The 20242-nt window shown below is 51.7% G+C and overlaps 1 protein-coding gene across 2 annotated transcripts in view; it reads left to right on the top strand.

Moving 5' to 3' along the window:
* The window catches only part of Crtac1 (cartilage acidic protein 1), a 142956-nt gene that overhangs the window by 110439 nt on the left and 12275 nt on the right, over window positions 1-20242 (top strand). For both annotated transcript variants that reach the window (XM_076563124.1, XM_006990472.4), the window contains exons 6-11: window positions 7601-7735; window positions 11510-11655; window positions 14179-14315; window positions 17647-17729; window positions 18539-18639; window positions 18947-19115. In XM_076563124.1, coding sequence (XP_076419239.1) covers window positions 7601-7735; window positions 11510-11655; window positions 14179-14315; window positions 17647-17729; window positions 18539-18639; window positions 18947-19115 — 771 coding nt within the window. The remainder of the gene's footprint in view (window positions 1-7600; window positions 7736-11509; window positions 11656-14178; window positions 14316-17646; window positions 17730-18538; window positions 18640-18946; window positions 19116-20242) is intronic.

Here is a 20242-nt window from a genome sequence, read left to right as displayed (position 1 = left end):
GCAGCTGGCCTTTCTAATGACCTCCACCTTGAGTATCTTGCTCCAGTCTGGTAAAGGGAAGGCCCCTCGCCCACTGGATTATGCATTGGCCGACAGGCCCCTGAACTATGTACCCAGGTTGTCAGGCTGAAGCAGCTGTCTGGCCTGGGGTGCCCAGGACAGCAGGCTGCAGTGACGAGGGCCAATGGCACACACGCCATGCACAGGTTGTTATGCTATGCAGGAGGGGGAGGGGAGATCTCTCCAGACACTATTGATTCTGGCATCGACTGCCACTCTGCTGGGTCACAGTGCCATCTAGTGGCTGAAATGCTGCTCTCAGGGGACTGAGGGCCCCTGGAGGGCATCGGAACCAGGGCTGCCAGGACTGAGTAACAGCAGTGGAGACTCCCTGAACACTCCAAGCCCTAACCTCTCCGCCTACCAGAGACCTCTTGGAGCCAGGGAGTGCCGGGAGCTGAGGTGTGTGGGAACCTTGAAGCATGGGTTCCATCCTGTAGAATGCTTGGCAGAGGAGAGAGAGAGAAGTAGCAAAGTCCTGTGGTATGTCTCCAGGCACCTTCACCTGGCCAGCTAGCAGAGAGGCAAAAGGGAGTAGGCTGCCATTTGCAGATCCCACCTGCACCATGCCTGCCTGCCTAGACAGCCATAGAAAACAATGACCTCTCCCAACATAGATTCTACCTTCACTGTGTTTTGGAGAACTAAAGAGCTCAGGAAACTGGGCGGCGGTGGCGCACGCCTTTAATCCCAGCACTCGGGAGGCAGAGCCAGGTGGATCTCTGTGAGTTCGAAGGCGCAAAGCTACACAGAGAAACCCTGTCTCAGGGGAAAAAAAAAAAAAAGAGCTCAGGGAATGCCTATGGTCTCACACACACTCACATCTGCCCTGTGGCTCTGACAGAGTGGCACCAGGGTCCTTTGCTGGGCATCTCCTGGGAGCCTCAAGCTAAACTCAGGAATGGAGCTGAGAGAGCCAGCCCACCTGTCACGGAGGCATGAAGGCTGTGTCTTCAGGCCTGGATACCACATAGGCACCTTCGTTCCCTCCCCAGATGGAGTCCAGCTTTCTATCACACTTTCCTCTGCACACAGCCTCACCCAGACCCTACCCTTTCCCCAGGACCTCCGCATTCAGGCCTTGCCCTTTGAGGGAGCATCTGCCTAGGCTGCAAGGTGGTGATTAAAGAAGCCTTAAAGGAAATTTGGAAAGAAAATGAAGGGGGATTTATGATGTTGGGTGGAGAGTTCTGCTGTTGGCTGGGAGCAGTGTGGAACAAAGCGGAGGGCAGATCTGATTTATAGGAAGTCATTATTGGAGGAGACGGAGAGGCCCAAAGCCCAGCTGAGCCCTTCTGGCAGATTCCCATCAGTAGTGTGGCTGGTGCCTCGGGGTGGGGGCTGAGGCGCCTCCCAGGTTCCCAGGTGGGTACCAGTCTTCTAGCAGGAGCTCAGCCAGATCCAGCAGCTAGGACCAGGCAAGGCCAGAGTGACAGGTACCTCAGCCAGGTCCAGGAGCCCCAGAGGGGTTCCCAAAGGAGTTCCCAAGGTTCAGGATACAGGAGGACCATTTCCCAGAGGTGTCGGGTGCATTTGATAATTATCAGGGGAGCCTGTCCTTGTTTTGAAGTGACTAGATGTGTGATAGGCTAAAACTTTGATTTTTACATAAATTTTTCTCAGCTGTCTCCGGAGATTTTAAAGAGATGACACTGGCAGCCACACCCCTGAGGTGCCAGTATAATCCCTTCCCAAGGGGACCTGAGCAGAAGTGTCAGAGAAGCAAGCTGAGGAGAGAGCATGCGGGCTTGAGTTGGAACCCTAATCCCTGCCAACTGTGATTGCTCCTACATAAGCCTCAGCTTGCTCACCTGCAAAATGGAGGGAATTGGGGGACATTGAAAAGGTATTAGCCAAAACAAACAACATTTTCGTTACATTGGACAAGTGTACTCAAGAGTTCTACTGTACACTATGGTGACCATGGTTAATAACAATACCTTGTATTCCTGCATGACACCAAGAAGATAAGACTCTAAGTGTTCACAGAATTAAAATAATTCATATGTGAGATGCATATGTTAATTAGCTCATTTTAGTCATTTCATAGCATACACATTCTTCAAAACATGTTGTATGTGATAAACATATGCAATTCATTATTTCTCAGTTAAGAAAGTGGTGGTGATGAGACACACCCCCGGGTGCCACGACACTTAACGTGAGATGTGTGTGCCCATCCCCAGCACACAGGACGGGGCCGCCAGACTCTTCCCTCTGGTCCTTTACCCATTCTGGCCTCACACAGCTTCTGCATGGCCCCTCTGTGCTGGGTGGACACAGCAGGAAATGCCCTTCTTCCTACAGCCTCTGGTGGCCCATTTGGAAACCTTCAAGGAAGCAGGGGTTGGAGAGACCTGAGCTGAGTGTCCTTGCCTGGCAGTGCCGGCTCCCACACAGTCTCACCGTCCAGCCTTGCCTGGCATCAGCAGGCTCTCCCCACACCAACACAGCCTCAGCACTTCCATTTGGAATTATGCAGGAAATAAACTTAGAAAGGAGAACCCCATTTTACCATCCTACCTCTTGTCCCCTTCTCCAACTCACACCTTCCATCCCTCTGCCTCACACATTCTCCGGCATCTTAGCCCAACTCTTTTACCATATGCTCTTGGATGTTCTTGGCGGCCGATGAACCTTGGTATCCATGAGAACCCTGTTTCTACAAGATTCCAGTAGGAGAATGTCACGGGTCCATGCCCTTTCAATGAGGAGCCCCTGGGCCTCCACTGCAGTGGAACAATGGGCAGGATGTTTATCCTTTGGTCCAGTTTGGAGGATGCATCTGTTGAAAAGCAAAAATTTAAGGGTCATCCCATCACCTGTCCCCTTCATTTTGCAGTGCAGGGGAGTGATACCTAGAGGTCTCCTTCCAAAGAGAGAGGGAATGGCCCAGGAGAGAACTCAGGAGGCCCTTCCTCAGAAACTGGATCCCCATCTGCTGCTTCATCCCTGGGTCAGCAGCCCACACATAGTTCAGAGTGTGTGGTCCATCCACAGCCTCTGCCTTCCCTCCCCATCCAGGCCCTGAGAGCTGGGAGACGGACCCCTGCACCAGAACCACACTGGAGACAGCACTGTCCAAATACAGGGGTCAGGTCTGGAGGGGCGGGTACTGAGACTAGCCAAGGCTGCTTCCCCACAGGGGGCGGAGTCCAGGGAGCAGACAGGGAAGCCTGAAAGGTGGCCAGGGGAAGTGGGGACTTCAGAGGGTCATTTCCCCCAGAACCCCCAACCTCTCTGACAGACTTGTCAGAGTGGCACATGTCCTTGGGAAGGAAGGGGAGACGGAATCATTCAAAGCCCCACAGCATAACAAAGGGGCCTTTGAAGCTTGAAGTGCTGGGCAAAAATAAAGTGATATTATTCACTCAGCAGGTGGTAAATAGTCCCAGCTAATGACTGTGTGGCACCTGACATTTTCCAAGATACCTTCCAAAATTCATCCCACTTAATATTTATGACACCCCTGAGAAGGAGCTATTATTATTACCAGTTTATTTCATAGATGAGAAAACAGAAGCCTAGAAAGGTTAAGTGATATGCCCAAGGTCACACAGCTCAAGCTTGGACTTGCGGATCACCAGTCCTGAGGGCTGGCATTCCACCACCGCAGCCGCATCTGGGGAAGCGTGTGTCTGCGAGAGAGGGTGCTGGCTTCACACAGAGAAGAATTCATTGACAAGGGTGGAGTCGACGCCATCAGGGTGTCCCTGACCGCCCTCTGGATAGCCCCGTATGGTGTGGTTTGTGCTGAACCTAGGCAGAGGAGGGGAGCGTGGGTGTCCCAAAGCAGGAAGAAAAGGAGAGACGGGTCCTGGGAGAAGATCTGCTGCTCCCTTTGCCACTGGCCGGCCAAGAGGAGTCACAGAAGGGCAGTTTTGACGGGGGGGGGGGGGGGGGGGGGTTTCTGTTGGTTTCAAGGGTTTCCCTTGTGGCATCAGTGACTGGTGCAGCACCTGGCTGCCCTGCCTTAGACCCCAGTTTGGACACTATCCTAAGGTTTCTGGAGATGAGCCCCAAAAGGCTGGCTCCCTGACTGTGAACTCACCTGCTCCCCAACTGTGTGGCCAACTTGCCAAGAAGGAGTTGTGGGTAACATCTCTGTTATGGTCCGGTTGCTATGGCAATAAATTGCTGCTAATTAGTAGTGTGGTTACCATGGCAATTTTCTAGTAATTACAGGTTACAAATGGTGCAAGGCTTCAACCCAACCCAATTAGTTAATTAGAAAGATTTAGAAATTTGTCCAAAAGGGAAATAACCTGCTTTGTAGAAAATGAAGGGAATGTGTCACAGCTTGGGAGCCAGAGGCAGAGAGGAAATTGGAGGATGCCACAGAGAGAGAAAGACTGAGTTGCATGGTGGCAAGTCCTGAATCCTACCTGGAATTTCCTGGAAGCCCTCACCTGGATGGGAGTCTGGCAGTGACCAGGGCAGGGACAACCACCACCAGCTCCTCTTTTTAATGGGCAGAGGCGATGCCCAGGTCATGTCTCAGCATCCTCCCTACAGGCTGTGGAAAGTGACTGGGCAGTCAGCACCCTACTCCATGGCCTTCATGCTACCTGCTACCTCCCAGGAGGAGGACCCCAGGAGTGATGGGGATTCTGTTGCTCATTTTCCCAAGACTGGACTCTCCTTTGAGACTTAATCTGATTACCTGGGAAGAAAGAATCCAGGATACAAAAGCCCAACAGGTATCAGTAGGGGGTCCAGCAAGAGTAATGAAAGTGGTAAAGTCCTTAGGGGGGCCCTGCCCTAGCTCCACTCGAGAACAAAGCCCCATGACCTGTCAGGGAGCATCTGGGGGGGGGGAAGGACCACAGGAGTCTGAGACCCCTCTCCTCAGCCACTTCACGAACCCCTGGATCCATCCAGAAATGGGTGGCCGGGAGCCTGACCATTAACACTCGGCTCTGCCAGAGCTATCGTTTACTTAAGAACTCCAGGACCAGTTTTCTCTTGTCATGTTACCTAGTTCCTTAGAGCAATATGCCTCGTCCTTTAGTGGGCATACAAGCCACACAGTGGTCTCGTCAGTGTGCAGGACTCGGGGGAGCCTGAGATTTTGCATCTCTGATTGTGGGGCACAGCAAGGCTGTAGGCTTCCCAAAACCTCCATCTCTCTTGCCTCACTTTTTAAAAATAGACTTCTGAAGACTCCATATTTATCATACACAACACGATGTTCTGAAATATATACGCCTTGTGGAATAGCTGGCCTGAACTAACATGCATTATTTTCCACTTGGGATAGGGTGGCTTACAACCCACCATCTTAACCAGCAAGAGCAGCATGCATTTATTACCTGTACTCCCCATAGTGTACAACAGTCTCTCTCCCACACTTAGACCCCCTGTTCAACTCTTCCCTTTTCCACTGTTATCCGTTCCCCATCCCCCTCTTCACCCAGACCCTGGAAACCCCACTCTATGCCCTGCTTCTGTAGTTTGGCTCTCTAGACTCCACACCTCAGGGAAACCCTGCTTATCTGTCTCATCTCCGTTTGGCATATTTTCCTCTCGGCTCATCTGTGTGGCCAAAAATGACAGGATTTTCTTCTTTTGTAAGGCCAGATAGCATTTCATTGTGAAAATGTACCACATTTCTTTATTCAGTCTTCTGATGGATACCTAGCATGGTTTCAGATTAGCACTCATGAACAGTGCTAGAGTGGACCCAGGAGCTCAGACATCCCGAACCTACTGGCTTCATTTCCCTTGGAGGTGTATGCCCAGCAGCAAAATTGCTGGATTATATGTTAGTTCTATTTTTTATTTTTCTGAGGGTTCACCACACTGCTTTGTGGTTGTACTAATTTATATTCCCTCCAAGCGTGTCTAGGGGTTCATTTCCCCCTCGTTCCTGTTGGACATTTATAATCCATCGTTGTTTCTCACTCATTTGATTTTTATAAAGACTAAAAAGAGCAAGTCAGGGGGCTGGAGAGATGGCTCAGAGGTTAAGAGCACTGATTGCTCTTCCAGAGGTCCTGAGTTCAATTCCCAGCAACCACATGGTGGCTCACAACCATCTGTAATGAGATCTGGTGCCCTCTTCTGGCCTGCAGTCATACATGCTGTATACATAATAAATAAACCTTTAAAAAAAAAAAAAAAAGAGCAAGTCAGAAAAATCCCCATTCAACAGCAGAAGAAACTGACATTCAATGGGTAGCAAGTTGTCTATAGTGAAGCATCTTGTGAGAATCTCCACCCACTCCTTGTAGGGCTATTTCAACAGTTTCCCAGCATTCAGGGGCTGTGGCAGGTAAGGTTTCCCAGGTGTGAGTGGGTTTTCCAGGGAGCAGGTGAGGATCAGCAAGCTAAGGCTGTAGTTGAAGCACTCTGGTTTGGGATGCATTAAGGTTGGACTTCTTATAATCGGGAGCTCAAAATTGATGTTAGTCCTCAAAGCCTAATGGAGAGCTGGCTTGGTTTGTGTCTTTAAAAAAAATATATAAGCCTGGTGGTAGTGGCACACATCTTCAATCCCAACACTCAGGAGGCAGAGGCAGGAGGATCTCTGTGAGTTCAAGGCCAGCCTTGTCTACAGAGGAAGTTCCAGGACAGCCAGGACTATACAGAGAAACCTTTGTCTCAAGAAATATATATATATATTTGCATATATATATGCTATTGGGTATTCTTCTCTCAAACTGCAAAAACAAGACTTGTTTCTACAAGCCAAACAAAGAAAAGGCCAATTACCATCTCTCCTGGTCCGTCCTGATGCAGCTAGTCAGTGTGAACTTCTCCACTTTTCTCCGAACTCAAACGAACTTATACACACATCTATTCTGAAAGGCCAAGAATTTTCCCACCTTTTTTAATAAATGTAAGATCACACAGTACTGTTACTTGCCAAGTTGCTTCTTCTTTTCTTTCTTTTTTTTTAACAATCTCAGGCACTCCTCCAAATCAATACATATGGATCTACATAGTCCTTTTAGTAGCTGCAGAATGATCCACCATATGGATGCACCATAATCCATTCAGCCAGTTCACTACCAATGGACAAAACTGCTTAGTATTTCAACCAAAGCCCAAAAAGCATCCTTGGGTCTACAGCTGGGACCCACAGCCTGTCAGAGTCTGCAGGCAGGACTGCCTTCCTAAGATTCTTAACCCAAGAGCACATGTACAGGTTTTGACGGGGTTATCTGGGACTTGAAGTGGGACTTGAGGCCCTGCTGAGGGCCCTATAACTTGACTGTGCTCGCAGGGATAGAGCTGGGTTTAAGAATGCTGTGATTCCGCTTGTATGCATGGTGACCATACCCTGAGTTCCTGGGGCATGGAATGAAGCTCTTGGTACAAAGTGATCCCACCCAGCTCTTCTCCGGCCTTGGTACCATCAGGGTTATGGAGACTGGGAGCCAAGGTCTAGCTCAGGGACGCATCCCAAAGTTCAGATCCCTCAGGCTTTTCTGATTGTTTCCTTAAAGCAATTGATCTGGGTCCTGAGCAGTCCAGTCCTCCAGGCAGGGGTTGGCTGGGCACTAGGCACTCACTGTGGGTTCCCCTCTTCTCCTAGCGGGCCGGGGTGTCAGCGTGGGCCCCATTCTCAGCAACAGTGCCTCAGATATCTTCTGTGACAATGAGAACGGACCCAACTTCCTCTTCCACAATCAAGGCAACGGGACATTTGTGGATGCTGCAGCTAGTGCTGGTGAGTAAGTGTGCACCTTTCCTGTGCCCTGGAGGTCCTGGGCCTGACGGACTGTGGACTCCTCTGCCACCCTCAAGCCACAGGGGTGTTTGCTGACCAGGCAGGGAGGCTCCTGCTCCTGGCATGCCCAGTGCCCACAGACAGCATTGGCCTGTGGACCTCTGAGTCTGCTTTTGTTTCCTAGCACAATCCTCCAGGCTTGGTCTCTCCCCATTTATCTTCCTTTTTTTTTTTTTTTAAACCTTTTTACATGTGTGCACATGTGTGTGGGTGTGTGTGCTGTGGCACTCAACTGGAGGTCTGAGGACAACTTATAAAAGCCAGGCCTCTCCTTCTACCATGTGGTTCTCGGGGCTTGAACTCAGGTCTCCGGGCTGTCCAGCCTCTGGTTCCTGGTCATCCAGGCAGTGTTGGGCATGGGCTCCCTTTTGTGGCATGGGCCTCAAATTACACCAGTCATTGTTTAAACTAGTTCTGTTGTTTGGGGGGGTTGTTTTGTTTTTTGTTTTGTTTTGGGGGGGGTGGTTGGTTGGGTTTTTGTTATTGGTTTGGTTTGGTTTGGTCTTTCCAGACGGGGTTTCTCTGTGTAGCCCTGGCTGTCCTGGAGCTCGATCTGTAGTCCAGGCTGGTCTCGAACTCAGAGATCCGCCTGCCTCTGCCTCCCAAGTGCTGGGTTAAAGGTGTGTGCCACCAACAATCATGTCAAGAAGCTTTGCTAAGTTTCCGGCTAGTGCCAAGAGCTGGGAATGCTGACCTGAGTAAGGCCGAGACCACCCCACACTTAAGAAAGGAGCTAACACTCTAGATACACACGTCTGCATGAGCAGCTGTAATAAGGAGCAGGATAACATACAAATCAAACCATCATCATGGCTTCCAACTCTGCTCCCCTTCCTGCCTGTGATGATCTCCCATCAACCTCAGGACCTTGCATGTAGCATTCCTTTTGCTGGACCACCCTCCTTCTTCTCTGTTGAACTTCCGTGTGCCCTTCAACCTTCTGCCCAGGGTCACCTCTGAGAAGCATTTTCTTTCTTCCTCCTCTGGTTCCACTGCCCCTGGCATGTACCTCTCGCTCAGGTTCCTGCATTGCCCTCATGACTGGTCTGTGTGCTCCACAAGGACTGAGTGAGACCTTGTACTGTCCTCTCTTGGCGCCCAGGCGATGGCAGAATGGATACTTTCTAAAAAGGTTGCGGATGTGGAATGTGCTCTTCAGCCCCTTCCTCATCCCCCATTTCCTCCCATCTTGAGAATGAATGACAGTTTCAGTGCACCTTCCCCTTGGAGCACAGGCAAGAGGTGACTGAGGAGCTGAACCCATAGATCTTGGGTCCCACCAGCTCTGCGGACAGCAGCATCTAAGCCCCCAGGCATCAGCTTATCCCTTCTCTCTGATGCAAGAGTATCTCGCCCCCCACCTTCCTGCTCGGGAGTCTCCACACCCCAGCTGGCTACCCATCACCCCACATCCTTGCCCCGGTCTCTCCTTCCCTGGCATAATAGGGTGTGGTCCTCTGGCCTGCCCTCTGAGCCCACCCCCTGCCTGGGCTGTGCTTGGCAGCAGCCGGTTTCGCTGCTGAGAAATCACAGAATGCAGAGGAGGAAGCCCAGAAAACTGAGAGCATTTGATACGGTGTTAAGGAGATGGAAGCAGAGGTGAGCGAACAAGCTGGAGTGGGAGAACGGATCAGGAGGAGGAGATGCGAGGTGCGAGGCCCGTAATTGGAAGTCAAAGCGATTGCAGGGGTTTAACAAGACATGTCAAGGGGGCATTCATCACCCAAACAGATGCCGCTGTGAAGTGCAGCCTGGCACTCCTTAGTCCCGTGGAAAGGAACCAGCTCCTTGTCAAGGTGCCTACAGATAGGAGAGAAATAGGCCGGCTCAGAAGGCCACCGACCCGACGCTTAGGCAAGGGAGTTTGCAGAGAATTAATGGAATACCGGCCCTAGGGTTTGGGGCTGTCTCCAGTCCCTTCAACCCCACCCTCTCCAACTGAGTCTCTGCCTTGTCTCCCATCACTGTTCAGCCCCTGACCTCTCTCCTCCGTGAGAACACCTCACCTCCAAGGTTCTCAGAGCTCCCACCCTGCCTTCTCAGGGTCACCCTGCTTGCAGCAGCCCTGGAGTCTGCCCACCCCCTACCTCTAGTCTATTGTTCTATGACCCTGTCCTCGGGGCAACCTGTTTGTCCTTCCAAAGTGTCATCTTAGCTCTGCACCTGGGCCAGGAGTGGGCAGATCCGCCTCTATGCTCTGTTTCCAGGCTGTGCCTGCTCCATTCTCCCCTAGAATGGGCTCCTCCGTGGATGGCGAATCCCTTCCTGTTCTCGGAGGCCCGCGGTGGGTTCTCTGTCATGGTTGCTCTGTTTCCTCTGCTGTCACTAACATCCCCAGCTGGCCTGCTGTCAAATTATTTATGTCTCTTCATTCATTCAGCAAGTACTTACCGAGCGCTGTCAGGCAACCGCAGACACCAAGGCAGACCTGCGGCACACAGGACCCACGGGGGTGTGCTGACCTCAGGAGAGCGGAGCAGGTGGAGAGACCAGACCCCAAGCAAGGAGACCCCCAAAGACAGCACCAGGAAGGGGAAGACTAGAAAGATGAGGAGGGGGGCGGGTGGGAGAGGCTGCTTTAGGGGGCTGCGTTTTTTGTCTTTTTTATTCATCCTTTTAGTTTAGCGTAGAAAACATGAGTTTTATTGTGAGGTCTTCATACATGTATCATTATGCTTTGTTCTCAGTCACCGCCACACTGCCCTCCCCCCCATCATCCTACTGTCCCCTGCTTCCCTTTCCAAATCATCCCTTTCTGTCACAGATACTCTATTTATTGCCTTCTCTTCTTCACCTTTAGGCCTCTTCCTTCATAAGTCTCTTTCAACTTTTATGTCAGGTTTTGTGTATGTGTGTCATTTGTGGGCGCGTGTGTGTGTGTGTGTGTGTGTGTGTGTGTGTGTGTGTGTGTGTGTGTGAACCTGGAGTCCACATATTCAAGAAAAATGAGCCAGGTGATGGTGGTGCACGCCTTTAATCCCAGCACTCAGGAGGCAGAGGCCAGCCTGGTTTACAAAGTGAGTTCTAGGACAGCCAGGGCTATACAGAAAACCTGTCTCAAAAAAAAACAAACAAGAAAAAATAAACATTTAACATTTGTTTCCTGAACATGGCTTGTTTTGTGGACCACTTTATATGCACGGGTCATGAAAGGCTTCCTTAAAGGGTTAAGTTTTCAGGGGCCAGGGAGGCATCTGGAGAAGAGACACCAGCTAAAACAAAGATCTGGAATATAGGAAGAACTTGGTTCACTTAAGGGACAAAAGGACTGTGGTGACCAGGGATCAGTAAGTCAAGGAGACAGTAAAACCCAACAAAGACGAGATAAGGGCACAGTAAGCCAGAGCCTATGATCCCTGGGCAGAAATTTGAACTTGACCCCAAGTACTGGTGAACCCTTGAGGAGTTCGGCAAGAGGGATGAGATAATTTAATGTCTCCCTGTGGCCATGTGATAGTGGTGGGAAAGGCTTTGGCCCCCAGAACACCCATTGCTCTCCTTCTCCCAGACCATCCCTGAGCTGAGTCCAGGCAGCGTGCAAAGGGATGGCTGTGCTACTTCTTACCACATGAGAACATCTGAATTCAACTGTGCCTCCCCATCTTCTCAGAAGAACAGGGACTGTGTGCGCGTCACCTTCTCTTGCTGCTGGAGGTGAATGCTTAGGGAACATGCACGGGATAGCACCCTGAAGCTCCTGCCTCTCCTCCCCAGGTGTGGATGACCCTCACCAGCACGGGCGAGGAGTGGCCCTGGCAGACTTCAACCGTGACGGCAAAGTGGACATCGTCTATGGCAACTGGAATGGCCCACACCGCCTCTATCTGCAGATGAGTGCTCATGGGAAGGTCCGATTTAGGGTAAGAACAGCCAGGTGCTGCGCAGTGGTTAGGCAGACCGTGAAATGGAGACCTGCCTTGTGCCTCCTGCTAAGTCCTTGAGCCTTGGGCCTCTCCAGAGCCAAGGGTGGGGTCCCAAGGAAGGTGACATGCAGGGGGCAAAGACACCGGCCTCAGCCATGTGCAGGCTCTCGGGCCCAGAGCAGAAAGCAAGTGACTGCAGAGAAAGAGACATCTCCAAGGCAGCCTGAAGGAACTCTGTCAGCGAAAGTCATTCTTTGGCAACTCCTGTTCTTTGGGACTCCCGGGACGCCCCACCTGTAGCTGCTAACTGGGCTTTCCAGCTGAGGGCCGGGGAGGAACGATGGGAGAGGAGAGCAGTTGAGGCCAGGGAGCTCCCAGGTTGTCCCTAAGGTCAAATAAAGGATAGGCTAACCATACACACCCCGTGGTCCCCTCCCTGAGCTGTCGGCGGAATGTAATGACAAGTCTTCTCCCCGAGGGCTGCTGGGTGGCAGTGATGAGCTTGAATTTGGGACTTCCTCAGCAGATGATAGAGTATGGATCTGATGAAGCTGATATCAAGGAGCCAGATTACTCTTGAAGTACGTAGGACTTGGTAAATAATAATAATAATAATAATAATAATAACAACAACAACAACAATGGGAAATGAAAGGTTATGGTATTCCCAACTTTGTGAACACGGAGAATTATCCAAAATTCCCAAAGTCTGTGTGACTGTGAAGAGGCACCACCCACAGGTGTCTCCCATCCCTGCTGAGACTCCAGGCCATCTGGAGAGGATTCTTACCTTGAACTCGGGACATTGAGCCTGGAGTTCTGAGTGAATTCCTCCTTTATCTAGCATCCTAGCCCAGACTCACAGAAGAAATGATTTGCCCTCCCTGTCCCAGGATATTTGACAATGTCTGGGAACATTCTGAATTGTCCTGACTGGGAAGGAAAAAAGCCAGCGAGGCTGCTGCAGATGCCCCGCAATACACAGGACAGTCCCCACTATAAAGTATCGCCTTTCTACGTTATAGTATAAAGGCTCCAGATGTCCTGTGCTGAGGTCAGAGAACGTGCTGGCCTTCTGAGGCCCCTACACAGAGCTCACAGCACAATAACAATAATAACAAATGTCCCATTTATCACATGCCACCCACGTGCCAGGATCCCTGATAAGAGCTTTACATAGATTATCTCGAAGCCCAGGCATGCAGAGGGGCAACCCCACGGGGGCTGTGTAAGTTTCCATTTTTACAGGATCGATGGAGCAGTAATGAGTTAGAGATCTTCAGGTCTCCCTGTTCCCCCAGTCTGAAGACCCTGCTCAGCCCACCCTGACCAGCCAGCCAGGCTCTTAATCAACCTCATTACAGTGCTGATGAGGGCTGTCACCCTCTCCTGACTCCAGGAGGAAGCATCTCTGCAGCTGAGCCAAGAAAGCTTACTCCTTCCTGTGGTTCCAAAGCAGGCTGCAACAGGAGAGGAGGGCAGGGCCTGGTCCAAGGGCAGGGCCTGGTCCAAGGGCAGGGCCTGGTCCAAGGGCAGGGACTCCCAGAGAACCAGCTCTCTTCACCTAGGCAATGGGATTTGGACAGTGCCGAGTGTCTTCAAGGGACAACCTACACACAGTGGGAGTGTTCTGCTCAGAAACAAAAGACCATCTGCACAGCTCTTCTTCCATTTCAGAGGCAAATCCCACACCTAGGACCCTGTGCCAGACCCTCTCAAGACTGCCAGCACTTGGGGGGAGGGTTCCCGGCTTGGCTGTCTTGGGTCCAGAGTTTCCCCATAAGTCCTGGGCAAGTGTAAATGATAATGACACTCCTCCAAATCATATGTCTCAACTACAATTCTAAGACTCCCAAGAAACACGATAAGGAAGTAGGAGCAGTGAGAGACACAGCTAACGGATAATCCTGGCTTTGCATGGGGCCGGTGACAAAGAGGAGGCAACACAGATTGCCAGTGATCTGTCTCCTGGCCACTCTGTGACGTACACCTGACATACAGGCCTCACAGTGTGGGCTGCTGCTATCCCCACGGTGAGATCCAGCCCAAGGCTTGAGTGACCTCTCTAAGGTCAAGCCAGTGCTGGAGCCTGGATTCAAAAGCAGGTGGTTTCCAGTGCCTTCCTAGCTTCTGGTTCAGCACTTGAGAAGGAAAGGTGCATGGTCAGAATCTTTGATCTGTAGCTCTGGCTCTGGCCCCCATCATTAGCAATCACTCTCTCTCTCTTCAAGACTCAGTTATCCCATCTGTAAAATGGAATGCTGACATCAGGCTGCTCAGGGGATTGGCAGGCGGGTTAAGTGTGATCTGGACTCAGCTCAGAGCACCCTCCCAGGTGTAAGCCGCAGCTGTGACGCTGACCTCCTTGTTCTGCAAGTAGTCTGAAGTTTATGCAGTCCCACAGGTCACCACTCCAGGTCACAGCAGAGGGGACATAATAGAGGTGCTGAAGTAGAGGGGTGTGGGTTCTTGCTCATTGTTACCCTCCTGTCTTCTGACCCTCATCACTCTCTCCTCCAGGACATCGCCTCACCCAAGTTCTCCATGCCCTCTCCGGTCAGAACTGTCATTGTTGCCGACTTCGACAACGACCAGGAACTGGAAGTCTTCTTCAACAACATTGCCTACCGCAACTCTGCAGCCAATCGTCTCTTCCGGTACCATACCCGGGCCATGGGGGCGACGCCAAGGGTCAGAGAAGGTGTGCCAGAGGGAGGATGGTCCTGGATTAAGAGAGAGAGAGGAGGGGAGGACAGAAACCAGGCAAGATCCAGGGAGAGCTCTGAGTTAGACATCAGCCCTTGCTGTGGCTGGAAAATGAGTAGAGAGGACATGGTCCAGATAGGCCCATACCTCCATCCCCATGAGGTAGAACTCCCACAGCCACAGAAATGCTTCCAAAGTCAAGTCTGTTTGGGTAAACCTGGGCTAAACAAAGAGGGTCTGGCTTGTTTACCAGAGACTTCTGAGCACCTATAACAGAACCACTGAGTATTTCAACTTCCCAAAAAATGGACAGTGTTCAAATAGATTTGACCACAGGACATGTCTTTCAGAAATGTTTCTCAAAAGGGTGGATGCTCTGTAGAGCACTCTTGGGGAACGCTGGAAGAGATGATTAAGTATAGTTGGGCCTTTTCATTGGGACTGCCCCCCAGTAATGACAGGGAGACTTATTATTAACTATAAAAAAAAAAGTTCAGCCATAGCTTAGGCTTGTTACTAACTAGCTCTTACAACTTAAATTAGCCCATTTTTATTAATCTATGTATTGCCACATGGCTCATGGCTTACCTGTCCTCCAGCATATCTTGCTCCCTCTGTGTCTCCTGGCAACCCCACCTTTCTTCTTCCCAGCGTTCTCTCTGCCCTGAAAAACCTGCCTAGCTATTGGCCATTCAGTTTTTTATTAAGCCAATCCAAGTGACACAACTTCACAGTGTACAAAAAGATTATTCCACAACAGTTAAGGAAGAGAATGGAGAGGAAATCTTGGAGTCCTCACGCACCTGAGCATCGCATCTAAGGAGAAAGGGTCAGATTTCTAAGGTGATACATCTCCTGGGGACTGGAGGAATCTCCAAGGGCTTGTGTCGAGTCTTAGGGCCCACTTCAGATGTCCAGGTCAAATCTCAAGGGTTGAGGCCCAGGATTTTGTAGGCCTAGCAAGAGCAGCATGCACATGGCCATTCTTATCACACAGACATTTGGAAAGCAGTTCGGGAACCTCACATGGTCTGGGATGTCACTAAGACATGTTGGGTCTGGAGAGCAGGTGGAGCAAAGGTCTCGGAGCCAGGAAATAGGTCAGGTCACCTGCTTGGCCCTCCAAGTCCCTATTCCCTCTCTCAGGGGGGGGCTCAGCTATTAATAAAAGGCGCAAGCTGTGACTAAGCATGTTTTAAAATATAATTATTAACCAAGCATCAATCCTGACTGGATGTAATCACCCCCTGAAGGCACCAGATTTACTAATTAGGTGCCTTGCAAAAAGCTTATTCACAACTTCTAGATTAATTGCAGAAGATCAATTGCTCGTTAACAGAGATGCTGCCTTCCTTCTCCAGCTAATAAAGTGTCACTTGCCGGGGCCCTGAGCAGCGACTTGTCTAGGGCTCTGGCTCTGTGGCCCAAGAACCCAGGTTCCTTTCTGCCTGTCTACCTTCCTGGCCTGGTCCAACCTCCCACCTTCCTATGCTGCCCAAGAGAGGTTGGCCCTGGGCTGGCAGCGGACAGTTACCACATGGTCACCCCTGGAGCAGTGTTAGCTTCCACTCAGGGGCAACAGAAGCCACTGTCTAGGTACAGCTGGGCCTCAAGTCCCGGAGGCAGATGGCTGGGTCCTGAGCACACAGCTTAGGGGCTGCAGCTGGGACTGCTGCTCAATTGGCAGCTTGGAAGTTTAACCCTCACCTGTCCTGTGCTATACCAGTTTGTTACCATCACTGAAGGGACCCGTTCCTGGAGCCCTGTCTCTCCTGCCACATGCCCAGGCACTGGGGACCCAAAGCCTCATGGTCCTTTAATGACGCTTCAGGCAGTGTATCACCCAAACCAGATCCTCACCCCAGAGTAGGAGCCTGTGAGGACCATGCAAGCAAGGACTCTCCCAGGCCTAGTAGGGCATGGATTGCCTCCTGCTTATGCATCTAAATACACCTGGTCTGTTCTCAAGTCTCCCTGCACCACTGTCTGGTCTTGTGGGGCTTTCTGAGCCCACCACAGCCCTCGCCTAGTCTCTAGTCCAGCGTGGCAACCTGCTGAAATGCCAGTCTGACCGTTCCTGTATTCCCTTTACCACCCTGTGCCTCGGCCCAGCTACCGCAAAACCTGTAGCGCACAAATGGTCAAAAGGGCAGTGTGAGCCTACAAGCTGAAGAGTCACACCACTCACAGATGTGCATATGCCCATGTGTACTTACACACAACACCCTTCCCAGGCACACTGTGTGCCACCCACATGTGCACATGTACGATGTGCTCAACCTAAAGGCCCTAAGTGAATGGAGGATGCATCATAGGCATCTGTACAACCCTGCAAGTGCCTGAACATCTGCAACGGCCTGCATCCAGTCACCCCAGGCTCCAGCTCTTGGGGCACAGAGTGTGACTTGAGGAGACAGTTTGGTGGGGAGAGGAGTCTAAGTTCCTCCTGCCTCAGGCTCCTCCCAGGCTCCTCACCCAGCCAGGGCAGAGGATCCACAGCTACAGAATTCAACAAGTGAGAGAAGCTAGAGAGGAGAGCTCACATCACCATCGGCTACACACTGCTCACTTTATACAGAGACAGCAAGACATGGGGAGAGCCTCAGAAGTGCTCGGGGACAAGACTGAGTATTCCAACCCAAAGGGACCCTTCCTATTTGCCCCTGGGATTCACTCCAACACCCCCACAGACATGTGCTTGGAGCTTGCTTGGGAGCTAGGCCCTGTGTTCAATCCCATGGGAGAAGATGAATAATACAAGGTCCCAGCCTACAGCAAGCTCACAGACCAGCTTGAGAGATAAGATGCAGCGTGCAGAGTTAACATGGGCAGGAAGTGATAAAGGCCAGGAGAGCAGGAAAGACAGGGTCAGCAGGGATGGCTTCTAGCAGCACAGTCACTGGAGGGCGGGTGGGCTGAGGAGAGAGAGCCTGCGTGAGGTTGAATCCTCAGCAACATCCAGAACTATGGAGCCAACACCCTTTGGAGGAGCATGAAGGTCAGTTGAAGGTAGCTGTGCCTCTGCCCTTCTCCATCCATCACCTGCCCCTCCCCAGGCTGTCTATAATTCATCTATTAGAGAAGGAAAAATCAATGTTTACCAACATAAATTAAAACGCAAGAAGGGAACTGCCATAGTGAAGGCAGAGTCTGTGAGCGGAGAGAAATTCCATGGGCATCCGGAGCACAGTGTAGGGGTCTCAAGGGATAGAAAAAGTGACTGGCCAGTAGGTCCAGGGAGCCCACAAGGGCCCTGTTGGAACAAGTCTGTCTTTTCTACAGCGTTATCCGCAGGGAGCATGGGGACCCTCTCATCGAGGAGCTCAATCCTGGTGATGCTCTGGAGCCTGAGGGCCGAGGTACAGGTAAGGCACCTGGAGGCTTCAGCGGCTCCTCCAAGCTCTGCACAGCCCACACCCTTGGAGGAGCAAGATGTCAGGCAGCCAGTCTTGTCACTGCTGTCCTGCATCCAAGGGTAGGACGAGAACGGAGGAGAGACGTGAACCCAAGGCAGGAGGCAGGGAAGGAGACCACCCCTCCTCCCATCCCCAGGGCTGCTAAGGGAGGAGCAGGATTGGTGGGAAGCAACTGTTTCTCTGGCCATGCCTTGCTGTGTAGAGATAGGGAGGTTGAGGGGTGTGCCCCCTCTGCTGCCTGGCAGGCGTCCCATGTCTGATCCTTTCCCGCACCCGGCAATCAGCTCAGTGTTAGGCAAAGAGCACTTGACTGGGAGTCCTAGGACCCAGGTCTGTAGTTACCTTATTTTCTGGATTTTGTTTTCCACAAAATGAGAGTATCTGCCTTTCTCACCTCTGCGTTGTAAAGAGGACCAGAAAGAGACCATGCCTGTGCAAACACTGGAGAGGTTGGAAAACAAAAACAAAAACAAATAAAGAAGTGTATCATTCAAACCACAAGAAAAGCAAGGTAATAATGTGCACCCGTCCCGTCCGTCCATGAAGATTCAGGGAAAGGAAGAGAAGCCTGTCTGTGAATTCCTGTCTTGAGCTGGATGATGGACAGGAGGGAGATGGGCCTGCAGCCCTGTTCCCGCCCCAACACTGTTCTCTCCTTTTGCCTTTAACACTCATGGCCATTGTCCCACACCAGGGAGCCCCTCCTCCCCCTTGGTCTAGTGGCTGATGGCTAGAGGTGAAATCTGTGTTGTTTGTAGGGGGCGTGGTGACCGACTTCGATGGAGATGGGATGCTGGACCTCATCTTGTCACATGGAGAGTCCATGGCTCAGCCACTATCTGTCTTCCGGGGAAATCAGGTGTGTGCCCATCCCAGGGCCCTTAGCTCCCGGCCTGGTGTGCTCTCGGGGACCCAGGAAGGCACAGGAACCCGGGCTTGCTAGCCAGAGTGATGGGAAGTGAAAAGCCTCGGACCCAGAAGCCCTTAAGTTCCCAGCCGGAAGAACCGTTTCCAGGAGACTCCCTTGCTCAGCTCTCTGCCTTCCACCTCAAACGTGCCCCACAGTCATTTGGCTTGCCCTCCTCCCCGCATCCCTGCCTCCCAGCATCCCTGCCTCCCTGCTCTATGCCAGCCTGGCTGATGCCTGCCACCTTCCTCCCCCGCAGGGCTTCAGCAACAACTGGTTGCGTGTGGTGCCTCGCACCCGGTTTGGGGCCTTCGCCAGGGGCGCCAAGGTTGTACTCTACACCAAGAAGAGTGGGGCGCACCTGCGGATCATTGATGGGGGCTCCGGCTACCTATGTGAGATGGAACCCGTGGCACATTTTGGCCTGGGTGAGTCGGGGCCCATGGGGACAGTAGCAGATTCTGCAACTAAGTCTTGCAGTGTGCCCTGTGATGCACTATGACACCACAAGGGATGCCCGCAAGGTGCCCTGTGATGATGCAACTTCACTGTGGCACCACCAGGGATGCCCACCGTAAAGGCAACCGCTTACATTCTGTAGTGAGTCTGTGCTCAAAAGAAAGGAATGGGGGAGAGAAGGTTGGCCCTTACCTGCAGGAGCCCCCACCCCAGGGCCTCTGTGGACTTAGCTCACCTTGGAGTCAGAGTACTTAATTCTCCATCTGCCCAGGCCAAAGCCTTGTTCACATGCCGATCTCCACTATGACTCCAGAGCAGCTGCCCCTGACCTCTCAGGAGCTAGTTCAGTTTTTAAGATGCTGATGACTTCCACAGATGGAAGGCTTGGAGCCCTGAGTTTTTAATGAGCACAAAGTCACCCCACGGGGTGAAGGCTGGATCTTGGTGGAGGATGGGATTCTAGAAAACCCTGCCCTTTTATATGTCTAAAAGCAGCAATCTGCACACACCATGGAAGCAGATCACCAGCATGCCCCTGGTGCTGCTGAGCTACTGCTGCCCAGCTTTCAGGATGCCCCACAGTTATGCTGCTAGGGGCTGGGCAGCTTCCAGACACGGGAGAAGCTGGCTCTCTCGCTGCGGTGGGCCATAAGCTCCCGTTCTGAAAATGGCTTGGTGGGTCATAGTTTTAGTTTTGTATTTATTATTAGTGTGGGGGGGGGTATTCGTGCATGGGGTGGTCAGGGGACAATGTTTGTGAAGTTGTCTCTTCCACCTTTATGTGGCTTCCAGGGATTGAACGAAGGTCACTGGGCTTGCTTGGCAAGTGTGCCTCTGCCTGCTGAGCCATCTCACTGGCCTGCCTGTTTGGTAGATTATTTAAAAAAAGAAAAACTATGCTGGGTGGTGGTGGTGGCGCACACCTTTAATCCCAGCACTCGGGAGGCAGAGGCAGGTGGATCTCTGTGAGTTCAAGGCCAGCCTGGTCTACAGAGTGAGTTCCAGGACAGCCAGGACTACACAGAGAAACCCTGATGAGAGAGAGAGAGAGAGAGAGAGAGAGAGAGAGAGAGAGAGAGAGAGAGAGAGAGAGAGA

Source organism: Peromyscus maniculatus, chromosome 1 (genome assembly GCF_049852395.1).
Source record: "Peromyscus maniculatus bairdii isolate BWxNUB_F1_BW_parent chromosome 1, HU_Pman_BW_mat_3.1, whole genome shotgun sequence".
Taxonomy (NCBI): Eukaryota; Metazoa; Chordata; class Mammalia; order Rodentia; family Cricetidae; genus Peromyscus; species Peromyscus maniculatus.
This window is presented reverse-complemented; position numbering and strand designations above follow the sequence as displayed.